The sequence below is a fragment of the Narcine bancroftii genome, chromosome 3 (assembly GCF_036971445.1).
Source record: "Narcine bancroftii isolate sNarBan1 chromosome 3, sNarBan1.hap1, whole genome shotgun sequence".
Classification (NCBI taxonomy): Eukaryota; Metazoa; Chordata; class Chondrichthyes; order Torpediniformes; family Narcinidae; genus Narcine; species Narcine bancroftii.
Window position 1 is genome coordinate 76,762,462 of NC_091471.1, and position 12,173 is coordinate 76,774,634.

The following is a 12,173-nucleotide window of genomic DNA, read 5'->3' on the forward strand; positions in this document are numbered from 1 at the left end:
GACCGCCGACCCCCACCCCTCTGATTCAAAATGAGTAGCAATCACAGGTTGGCTCGTTGATTTTGAATAGGAAACTGATCTGAAATTAACAAGGAGATCATTTGGATATGGATACCTTGGTTTTAAAAGCGCAGGGTTTTCGGACAATTTACCTCAATGTCCAGCGGACAAACTGCTAAATGCTTTGTTTTCTTCACTACTGAACAGTAGTCTGTCTCTATAGGCTTCCACTAAACCACGTGCTTATTTGTCAGTTTTGGACTATTATCCCCAATTATTCTTTGTAATTACGTACGAGGTTTACGCACAGTTGAAATGTCGCAAAAAAAACCACGCACCGGTGTCTCCTGCTCGTGTCACCCACGTGCATCGTTTCTACGTCTTATTGGTGAAAAAAAAACCTTAGCTAATTCAGTTTGTTCAAATCTGCACACTTAATAATGTATTAAATGGTCAAGCTCGTGAGAAGTGTATGTAGTTCAGGGGCATGAAGCTGCACCAATGGACAGTTGATATGGTCCAACGCATCACCCCAATCCACGGTTTCAGCGGTGTTTTTACTCAGTCTTGTTTTAGTCGGTATCGACACATCAGGCATTCAATTGCTTTAAGCGAGCTTGCTCTCTTTTTTGTTCATAGGTGCGCATGCAATTGTTTTGTGACTCGTCTGCCTTATAATAAACAGGCGCTCGCTCACTCTCTCTCTCTCTCACGCGCGCGCGCACACACACACACACACACACACACACACACACACACACACACAGGACCAACGTTGGGTCGGTGTGACATGTCGCTCCTTAAGCTGGGGTGAAAGATTTTGGAAAACCATCCATGTTGTTGATTAAAGAAAACAGACTGGTGAAGTATAGTCCTGAACAGAAACTAGACGATTTCATTCACAGAGTTATTCAAAACCTGCAGGCAACTACAGCTGTCGATTAAAGGCTTTTCCATTAGTTTCAACAACACCTCGTTCTCTTTGTTTTCAGTCGGAGCGGTCATATTTAGAGATCCTTAAGCGCGCATATTCATTCAGATGTTTTATAAAATATCACTTCGGAAATAACAGATTTCTGCCGTGATGCACCAAACTGTTTTGCCCCAGAATACCAGGCCAGCCTTTGCATGAAGTCTGAAGCGCTAAATTGTAGATATGAGTAAAATTATGTATTCATATATTCAGACTCAATGATACCCTTGGAGTCCTTTCAATCAAACGTGCTCTTATCGAGATGCTTTGTGCGTATCCCAGGAGTGAGTTTAAATGATAAAACACCCACATTTTGGAATCAGCCTTGTTCTTGCGAAGTACTTTCCCATTATTTTATTATTTTTCATTAAATCAGATTACACCTTTAAAGAATACTATAGACCATATGATGTCTAATGTTCTTACCTTAATGTTGCAATTTTCTTACACATGGCGCGTAAACAGATGACAAAACTTCGGATTTGCAACTCGCCAGAATTGATCAGTTCTTATTTTGCACATCGCACTCCTGTCCTGAAGCGCGCTCTGCAATCTTCTTCCGAAAAGAACTAAGACAATGGATTATCTACACTGAGTGTTGCACTATAAACTTGTCTCGTGGAAACCCCGGGTATAATAAGATGCACATGTTGCTCTCATATTTATTTATTTAAGAAAGATATAAGTCGTAAAACAATCAATCGAAAGCAGTTATAGTCACATTTTATTGTTTCAGTTGAGACCGTGTCTCCAGTGGAAGCAGTATCGCGTTTATTGCAGCTGGATTGTATCCTTGCTGCACACTGACCTTGCCGTGCACTTCGCTAAACACCTCAGCATTAAAACAAGATCCGATTGTATCCTTATTCTAACTTATTCGCAATCTTACTTACAACCCCGGCAAGAAAGATTTTGTCAAACGTTTGTCTAACAAAAATATCCATATCCCACGGGCTGGTGTGCATCCTGTGAGAGTGACATCAGGCAAATGATTTTGGATTCGAATGACCTATGTGAGGGCGGGGAGAAAGTTAAACTCTCGAATTTAAGCAATTTTAAAATACTAACAACAATGCGGAACCTTTAAGTTCTAATGAACGCGAGTTGCCAAAGCTCAAAGAAGCTTATGTCACCACCAATGCGCGTATACAGGTGCTGTCCTGCTGCACTCTGGAGGACGATGATTGCCAAATGCCCAAGCGCGTTCGAGGTCGTTCAAAGAATAGAAAGCTGGTGATGGAGATCCGGGGATAGGGCGGACCTCAAAGAAAGGAGAGGGGGGAGGTGGGGGGGGGGGGGGGGGAGGAACGAGCGGTGGGGGTGGGAAGAAAATGAAACTGAAGGGCCCAAGGGTTTGGCTGCAGGAAACTGCAACAGCACTGAAGCCCGGCGCGCACGCACTCCCTGCCTCTCGGCCAAGACAATGCACACATCTGGTGCTGCCCGGGTCGAGCCCTCGACCAATCACCGCACGGTGGGGAAAGAGGCCAACAGGACAGAGTTCGGCGGGTGGAGGGGTGGGTGGGAGGTGGGACAGAAGTGGTCGTGGGTGGGGGAACGGGTAAGGTAGCGTGCGTCTGACGTCACACGCGCTCGACGTCAGACCAATGGCGAGAGGTTCGAGGAAGCGCAAGCCGAGTGTGAGAAAGATAAGGAGCAGTGAGCATGAGCGGCAGGACTGCGCACACCGCCTCTCTGTCCAATCCCTTCCCCTGTGTCTGGCAGCAACGACCGCACTCCTCTTAACCGGCCCTACTCTGTGGATATAGCCAAGGACTCCCTGCCTCCCCACCCCTCCAAAAAAATACAAACTTCAAGGGAAAAAGCAAACACATCCAAACTTTTGCACAATAACAAGCTATGGGAGACATGGGAGATCCACCCAAAAGTAAGTTTTCTTCATTGCTGTTGCATTTCGAGGATCGGATTCAGGTGCAAGGAGTTGACCAATTCCTGTAACTGTAACTTTACTGTTATCTCTGGCTCTCTTTTTATTCTATTGCTCTGGAACATTAATTGGAAAAGTTTAGTTTTATTTCACAAGTTGTACTGCAGTGGTCTCAAGGTTCAGGTTTAAAAATTAAAAAAAACTTACATTGAATCTGCATTGTTAAATGTATCCCCACCACTCGCGATATGTGGAATAAAACAGGAGAGTTGAACATTTATGTAGCATTTGGACTACTTGTTTCAGAGCCTTGTCAGATGTATTGCAGATATACGCATCTGATTTTTCAGATTCTTTACTAGGATACCGACAATTTGATATTACTATCGATGTATCTTTATGCGTTTGAAACATCCATTTGTAATAATTTGATGCATGGACTTATTTTGGAATGTTTTCTAAACATCTACATGTATATATAAACACGCAGTTTAAAAGATGTTTGCATGCTGTTACAATTCTCATAATTTTATTTTAAACTGACAGAAACCTACCCCTGCACGCGTTTTGCTGGAAACAATGTGAAAATTCTAAAGCAGAAACAAAAGTTCATTTAGAGTATTTTAAGTTAAACCGCTTATTCCTAAAAACATATACGTAACAGTACTCTAGTTATTTTACTTTTTTTAAAAAAAACAGTAAGGCCTAAAACTAAATCTGTAGATCTAACATCAAATCTAACAGCTAAATAAATGAAGACAATAGTGGAATATATGTATGCCGCAAGAAACCTTTGATCAGTTTCACGACACCATTTTCATATCAAATTACAGAAAAACGCCTTATTTCACTGTGTGTTGGTTGTGGGAATCAGATTCATGATCAGTATATTCTTCGTGTTTCTCCGGATCTGGAATGGCACGCCGCTTGTCTAAAATGTGCAGAGTGTAATCAATATTTGGACGAAACCTGTACCTGCTTCGTTAGGGATGGCAAAACATACTGCAAGAGAGACTACATTCGGTGAGTGAAGATACTTTAAATAAAGAAATTCCAATAATACTGCTGTCTCTAAAAACACCCCCCCCCCCTCACTTCCAAACTGTTAACCCTTCGCTGACTTTATTCCCTGTTTTTCCTTATCTTATCTTAACTGGCGGGTAGAGGAGGTCAAATTACCCATTATTTGGCAGCGAACAATTGGCACATTTATATCATGTAACTGTTTCCTTTGGTGGGCACCATTAATTTGTGAATTGGGAATATGCGAATTTTGACACTCCCGGGTCTGATGTCCACATATAGCAGCTCCAACAACCGATGACTTTCAGCAGCTTGCGAGGACAATTCGTTTTAACAAAACCTAATTGGCAACAGTTTCGTCTGGTTATTTCCAAGTGTTGGTAATTAGAGATTGGAAATGAGGCAGGTGAACTGAAAATGCAAATCAAGCCCTGGGAATAACCTAAAATGTTGGGAACACACTGGCGTATTGATTTGTTTGACATTTATCAATGAATTTAAAACAATATTTTCACAAAGCTGGTGAAATCGGGTCTAAAATAACGTTTTTGCTGTAATGTAAGAAATATAATCGGCGATTGAAACCGGAGTTGTGTTAAAAGATGTTCCAACATGGCAGTTTTTTGTGTTGCGTTAAATAAATTAATTTGTTTTAAAAATATTGGTCTTTAGCATGAATTTCAAATCTTATTTGAAAGTATATTATGTAGAGGATTTGAAATTATATAAAGAAATCACATTAGACCCGGTACGAACATCCTTCATATTTAGCGATGGATGAAGGTAAAGGATGCATTAAAATTAAATACAGCTGAATCTATCAGGATTTAAATCAGCAAATACGTTTAACGTTAAGAGTAACGTGAAGTAGAATTTGGTCCATTATTGCAATGGGATGTCATTTATTTGGACGATGTAAGCCGAAAGGATCATATCAAATGTAATTCTGTCTCGGTCTCTGGTCTGCCTTATCGCTTTGTGTAGCAGTTTTGAAAGTGAAACACTTTTGACCGTTAGTAAATGTCCCTTGTACCGTTTGACTTGCAGATTATATGGAACTAAATGTGCAAAATGTAATATAGGATTCAGTAAGAATGACTTTGTGATGAGAGCGCGCAGTAAGGTGTATCACATCGATTGCTTCCGCTGTGTGGCGTGCAGTCGCCAGCTCATCCCCGGTGATGAATTCGCTTTGAGGGAGGACGGGCTCTTCTGCCGAGCTGACCACGACGTTGTAGAGCGAGCATCGGTGGGCCCAGACCCATTAAGCCCCATGCATGGCAACAGACCCTTACAGATGGCGGGTACGTACGCTTTCAAAACTTGATTTTATTGAAGTCCATTCATATTTCATGGAACTCTCCACCCTCTATGTTATATTTTGAGCTTTTTAATATTAAAATATATAATCGGTGTTTAATTGAAATAAATTTGGTGTACTGAACTTTCTCCATTTACTGAAATGTTTCACTGAGATCTTGACAATGAGCTTTTGCAGTGGAAATTCTTCAGGGCTGAATATTTCACCAAATAATTAAAAAAAACGTTTGGAGACATTCAAGATAAACTGCAAACAAGTTTAATGAACCCCAATGTGGATATCCTTTCCTTCCACTTGAATTTAAAACTTTTATTGGCGATAAAGAAGTCTCCCGTTACCCTTCAGCTTCATTTTGAACTATTTGAATCATCACCAGTTTGAGATGAGATTTGTAGACGACTTCACTTGCAAATTAATTGAGTTAATTTTTAAAGATTTTCCTGAAGTTGACAACTGAACTTTAGACCAATGATATAATGATATAGAATGTCTTCTACTGATTGTTCTGTGTGCAGCGCTTGTGATTTAAATACAATTTCCTATTAATATTTACGTATATGAGAACATTATAATTGAACTTCGAATTTGATATGTTTTAAGATAGCTTAAGAATGATCTATAATTTAAATATTTCCAGCGATTTTCAAGAATTGAAGTTTCAATTAGTATTGCTCAAAGATCATCTGATGTGACGCGTAATTGTCCGTCAGGGCGTTGAAACCTCCTTTATTTACATATTAAAAAAATCGAATTAATTTTTGCTCTTGTTGAAATAGAGTGCATTCCGAGAGAGAATCGATGTGAACTCTACATAATTATAGGTGTGAGGACTTTTAAAGTAGTGATCTGGCATTTGTGATATTTCACACGCGTGTAAATATTAGATATTGTTATTCAGCATTGGTTCTTTTGTTAATTCTTCATAGCGGGATGTATTTAGACCTAAATCTATAACTTCGCTCAAGTGACATTTCACACTAATTATGAAATCGCAACATCTCACTTTTCATGCTTGATTGCAAATTTCACAGCACTTGCACCTTTACAAAATAACTTTGATCTATTTAAGAAAACCCTCCTTAAATGTATAAATAGTTTTCTTTTTTAAAGTATCTATTTTTATTCCATTTTATCACATGCATTCCAGCCTGATGTTCATCAAAAGAAAATGACCAATGATCATTTATGGGAATCAAATCTCATTGAAGATAAAATTCATAAGTTCCAGGTTAAACCTCATTCACTGAAAGAAACACGAAGGGAAACAAATGCCGGAGGTTTTCCACATGCTGCACGATGCACCGAAACGTTGATAAAGATATTTTTTGATTGCACCCCAGCAATTTTGCCGCATCCCGTTTATGACCTCACTTATCTGTATGAAGAATGGCATCTGACCCAGCGAAACACAAGTTGCCGTAGTGTAAATCCGTATACAAGGGAGATGACGGACCCGAAAGCGACAAGTCACTGATCGACTGATTTCCTTTATATAGAGTTCATTTAATCGGCAATGTCCTTGTATGCGAACTGCATTTATACAGAATTTGTTGCGAAAAGTATTCATCACCTAAGCAAAGAATATGGGTTCAAAGAATATTGATTCAATTCTCCCTTGAAACTGCTTTTTTCTGATTAAATTGAATTGGCATTCAGAAGCTATTTCTTTATTTTATATTTTCGGATTCATGCAGTTAAACCAGAATAAGAAACCACTTCGCAAAAATTCAAGATAGCTTTTAATCTGATTTTAATGTGACTTTAGATCTAAAGCTCATTTAACATCAGGTTCCTCGACAAACTCCCGCTTAGTTTATTTTCTAAGGTGTATTTGACTCCAGGATTTTTAAGATTCAAATTTACTGTCGAAACAAACATTTGACCAAGTTATATTCCTTTCATGCTATTAAACAAAGCTAGGATATGTTGTGGGTTTTTTTTTTGCAGCAGAGCCCATTTCTGTCCGACAACCAGCTTTGAGGCCACACGTTCATAAACAGCCTGAGAAGACGACGCGGGTGCGGACAGTTCTGAACGAGAAGCAACTCCACACGTTAAGGACTTGTTATGCGGCCAACCCGCGGCCCGATGCACTCATGAAGGAGCAGCTCGTTGAAATGACAGGCTTGAGCCCCCGTGTCATTAGAGTCTGGTTTCAAAACAAGCGCTGTAAAGACAAAAAACGGAGTCAGTTCATGAAGCAACTGCAGCAACAACAACCCAACGACAAAACAGTAAGTGTCTTGCCTCTTATTTTTAAGGACAATTGAGGTTGAAAACTCCCATTTATATGCAAGCTGTAACATAAACAGTTAAGGAAGTTATGTTTAAAACCTGATTATTTTGTTAGGAATGATATAATTGCATTGATACCAATATCACAGCCAAGTTTCAGTTCTAATATGGTCACCTTAGGATCCTAGTCATCCAGCATGGAAACTAGTGCTTCCACTAAAATTGCCCATACCAACCAAAATGTCCCATGCACACTAGTCCCAGCTGCCTGTGTTTGGCCTATCTGTCAATTTTTTTTCTTAAGTGCCTGACTCAACCACTTTTTCTGGCAGTCTATTCCATACACTCAGCACCCTCAATTTAAAAAAAAATACCCTCAAGTTCCTGATAAATCGCCCACCCTTAACACACATCTCATCTTAAACATGTGTCCTCTGGCAATTGATTCCCCTACTTTGGGCAAAAGACACTCTGAATTCATCAGGATTTTTTTTATACCTCAATGTGATCACTCCTCATCCTCCTGTGCTCCAAGAAATAAACTCCCAGTCTGTAGCTCAGGCACCTGAGACCTGGCAATATCCTTGTAAATCTTCTCTGCCCCTCTCCAACTTTACATCATCTTTTCTGCAGCGTGGTGACCAAAACTGAACACAAAACTCCAAATGGGATCTTACCAATATTTTGTATAACTGCAACATGGCCTCAATACTCTTAACTGATTAAGGCCAATGTGCTGAAAGCTTTTTTGAGCACCCTTTCTACCTGTGATGCCAATTTCAAGATACAGTATGTATCTACTCCTAGATCCATGTGTACAACAACTTGAAATAAATAACTTTAAAATTAAAATAATTATTTGCACAGTTGATTTTTCCTCTCTCTATGTAGATTTGAATGATAGTTTAATTCAAATGAATAGTTTACAAATTTACTCTAAGTATAATCAATACATTCATTGCAACACTCTAAACATTCTATGTCATAAATCAGAAACTTACCCATACAAAATATTTTTATATAAATAAATCAATATCACCTTTTTAATACTTGATGTATTATCTTTGTATCTTTTCTTAAATTTATTACTACACTTAGATAAAACTTGGTTTTTGGCTAGTTCTGTGAAGATAGTTGGTTGAATGGTTCAACATTATGAGTCATTACTTGTTATTTTAATGCATCAACAATTAAACCTAAAGATTTCTGTAGTATTCATTGTTTGGTAACTAATGTTCAAATTAACTACTTTACTGTATCTCATGAAATTGTTAGGAAAACATTCTGCCACATATTCAAGTCTTTTTGCTGCATTCTTACAGGGAGACAGGATGTGGATTAAACCAGTCTCTAGAGAGTTAACATTACAAGCTGCTCAGTACAAAAGGTTGTGTTAAGCTGCATACATGCTTAAAAAAGGATTGATAAAACTGTGTACCAAGCATTGTTGCTTTTTTAAAGAATATCCAGGGGATGACAGGAACCCCAATGGTAGCTGCCAGCCCAGAGAGACACGATAGCAGTTTGCAGGCAAATCCAGTGGAGGTGCAGAGTTACCAACCGCCTTGGAAAGTTTTGAGTGACTTCGCTTTGCAGAGTGATATAGAGCAGCCTGCATTTCAGCAACTGGTGAGTGCCAGCAACATGCAGAACACCATCACCACATCAATACAGACTTCACCTGATCTCACTGCAATCAGGGGAACTACTACACACCAGTCCATATATAGACAATTCATGGATATAAAAATTGCAGAATCCCTCTTTTGCCAGCCTTAGTATTTTGATTTTGACGACCATCAAGAACATAGGGAGAATCTGCTTTGTTTACTCAAGCTTTCTCCCGCAGATTCAAGTAGTTTGTGTTTAACACTGGAGATAACTGTTGGTGTCTGAAACATAGACTATTTCATTTTATTCAAATTGTTGTCAAAAAAAAACAATTTAAATTAAATATTTCAGATTAAAAACACTACTGAGCGTGTTAATGAAAGCAAATGATCATAGGATTGTAGGCAAGACACATGAACTAATTTGATTTAAATTTTAAATACCATCGATGGCAATGAAACAAAATAGATGTTGTTTCTATGTTGTCACACCTTTAAGTTTCATGTTATTAAACGTGGATTTAAATGTAGATCCATTGATAATAATAATCCCATCTGCTTGCCTTCTGGATAATGAAAAACAAAGTTGAAAATACCTTATTTCACCTAACTCGCCTGTAAAGGTGAATATAAGGTGTCTAGCTTTATATGCTCCGAACGATAACAGAGTTTTGTCCTTGAATAATTGGGTGTAATTTAATTATTTTATATCCTTTTAAGGCATTGCAAAGTCTCACTCACTATACTGAGTTGAAGTTGAATCTAAATTGTGCTTCCCTGTGCTACATACCTTACAACTTATTTTGGATACTTTGGTAAAATATTGGGATAAAGATGTATGCAAACTGCATGTAATGTACAAATAAAATGTCTCACTTTGTGAACCAATTTCAGTTTATCCATTTGAGGTCAATGGCAGCCTCTTTTCAAGGTATCCCAAACAAATGATAAGACACCTGTCTTGCCTTTTTTATTAACATACCTTCATGTCATATATATGTTTATACATATTTAGAAGCAAGAAAGATAATTTTCATGATTCAAATTGCAAAGTAAGTGTGGTACTTAAGAAATAAACAACTCTGTGATGTCTTACAATGAACAACAAATTGCTGAAAATTATTTAAATTAATAATGTACTTTTGGAGAGAAACTGTACAACTTTACACTATTAAATGTTGTTGCACTTGGATTTGCAACTAGATCTACTTGTGTTTTGCTATGAGACCTTGATTATTTGCTAAGGGATTGTTTTAATTTTAGTGATCTGCAGCACTTTAGCTAACTTGGCAGAGAGCACTTTGTTTTAAATGTAATTTGATTGTCATTAATGGCAACATTAATGGAAACTACTATACAGCCTTAGTTACAAAAGTCAAAAATATATTTTTAATGAATGTAATTTTCTGATATTTGTCTTTGGATTAATGTCAACATTTTAAGGAGGCCAGAGATCATTGATTTGCTATGATTTTTACAGGTTAATTTTTCAGAGGGAGGGCCAGGTTCTAACTCCACTGGAAGTGAAGTAGCGTCTATGTCCTCCCAACTCCCTGATACACCAAACAGCATGGTAGCGAGTCCTATAGAGGCATGAGGAGCCTGAACACTCAGTGCAGCCCTACAGAGAGCCACGAGGAACCCTGGACCCTCAGAACTCTCTGGCCCACACTTTTTTTTAAAAAAAAAGTTCTTGCAACCTGGTCCATATCTGATCAGAAAGCAGCCGTCATCCGTTTGCACGAAGTCTGTGTTCAAACAACCAATGTTGTACCCTGACAACACTGTGACGACAATCAGACACTAGAGTGGGATCTGGCTACAAGCGCAAATAGAAGAGTTTCCCGAGACATCCAGGACTTCATTCAGAGACATTTTTGAAGATATAGAAAGGATGTACACTCAAGTGATTCTGAGGGAATGCATTGCACACGCAAACAGATAAGATGATCCAGTGGATTGACTATAGTCCCAACATCTTCAATGGTGCTGCCTAGAAAGGACATCAGTGGGTCAGCTTTGCCAAAAAAAAACAGAAGAGTCCCATACATCTGCAAAAAGTGGACTGGAAAGACAATCGACATGCAGAATGTACCACAGCCTAAATAGTTCAGTGACTGTCCTATAGGATCAGTTCTGAAAGGTATAGTTGCATTTTTGCAATGCTTTTAGTTGACCTATAACGAGGACTATTGGATCCTAGATCATTAGCGAATAGCTGGTTCATGAAACGACTGTCCCTACAATGAAAGTATGAAGGCAACTACTGATGTTTAATTTTTTTTATTTTTTATTAAAAAGTTCAAGCATTGCAACAAGGTATACCTCTTTTTGCCACAGCTTTGTGGGATTTGTGTGTGAACTCGTGTCTGTCCAGAATTGTCCCAAAGATGTGTATGTTCCTAGGTTAAACCAGTTACCAACACGGTTTTAGCTCTGGACAAAAACATTTTGTTTGTTCCTGTACTGCAAAAATTATAAATAATTTATTATTTATTGTTGACAGACTTGCCACTTTTCATGTCTTTTTGACATTTTATGTTTGCTGAAGTAAAAAATGTACTGTGGTATTTGGAAAACATGTCTAATTTTATGTGTCCTGTCTTTTCTTGAAGATTATGTAAAATAATAAAACGCCATATGTAGAAATATATCCTCAAGATTATTTCACTAATAAAAACAAAATAACTGAAAAATTATATAAGCCTTTTGCAGATACTGCAATTACATTTTAACAAATTAACTTGCAAGGTGAACTGTTTTTAAAGCAATAAATTGGTTTATTCTTACATGCATTGGAGGATAGACATCTATTCCAAAGTGATTTTAATCCCCAATCTATTAAAGACTCAATATTTCTTTGTTAGTATAGACAAATATATGTTGGCTTTGAAAACAATAATTGCATAATTAAAACAAATCTTAAATTATATTCCATTTTTAAAATTTAAACATTTACTGTGAAATAATGTCCAGTGTTAACAATTGGCTGAGTTTCAAACATCTACTGCAACTTAATAGTCCATTGATTAGTGCCGATAACATTGGCTTTGGTAAACTTGCCATGACTGGCATGACAGATCCCAACATTAATTATTAGGGTTTGTTGGCGGTTATTACAAT

General features: G+C 37.9%; 1 protein-coding gene across 4 annotated transcripts; it reads left to right on the forward strand.

The window, feature by feature from the left end:
* Positions 1–2,608: 2,608 nt before the first annotated feature.
* On the forward strand, positions 2,609–11,701 carry LOC138757271 (insulin gene enhancer protein ISL-1). Of its 4 annotated transcripts, none has more exons than XM_069924318.1 (6): positions 2,609–2,861; positions 3,695–3,884; positions 4,932–5,188; positions 7,153–7,439; positions 8,902–9,069; positions 10,531–11,701. In XM_069924318.1, the coding sequence occupies exons 1-6, from the start codon at positions 2,834–2,836 to the stop codon at positions 10,645–10,647; spliced, it is 1,047 nt and encodes a 348-aa protein (XP_069780419.1). In that variant the 5' UTR covers positions 2,609–2,833; the 3' UTR covers positions 10,648–11,701. The 4 variants fall into 4 exon arrangements, with proteins under 4 accessions (XP_069780419.1, XP_069780420.1, XP_069780417.1 ...); XM_069924319.1 differs by having other exon boundaries at positions 7,156–7,439; XM_069924316.1 differs by lacking the exon at positions 10,531–11,701 and having other exon boundaries at positions 8,902–10,258.
* The last annotated feature ends 472 nt before the right edge of the window (positions 11,702–12,173 follow it).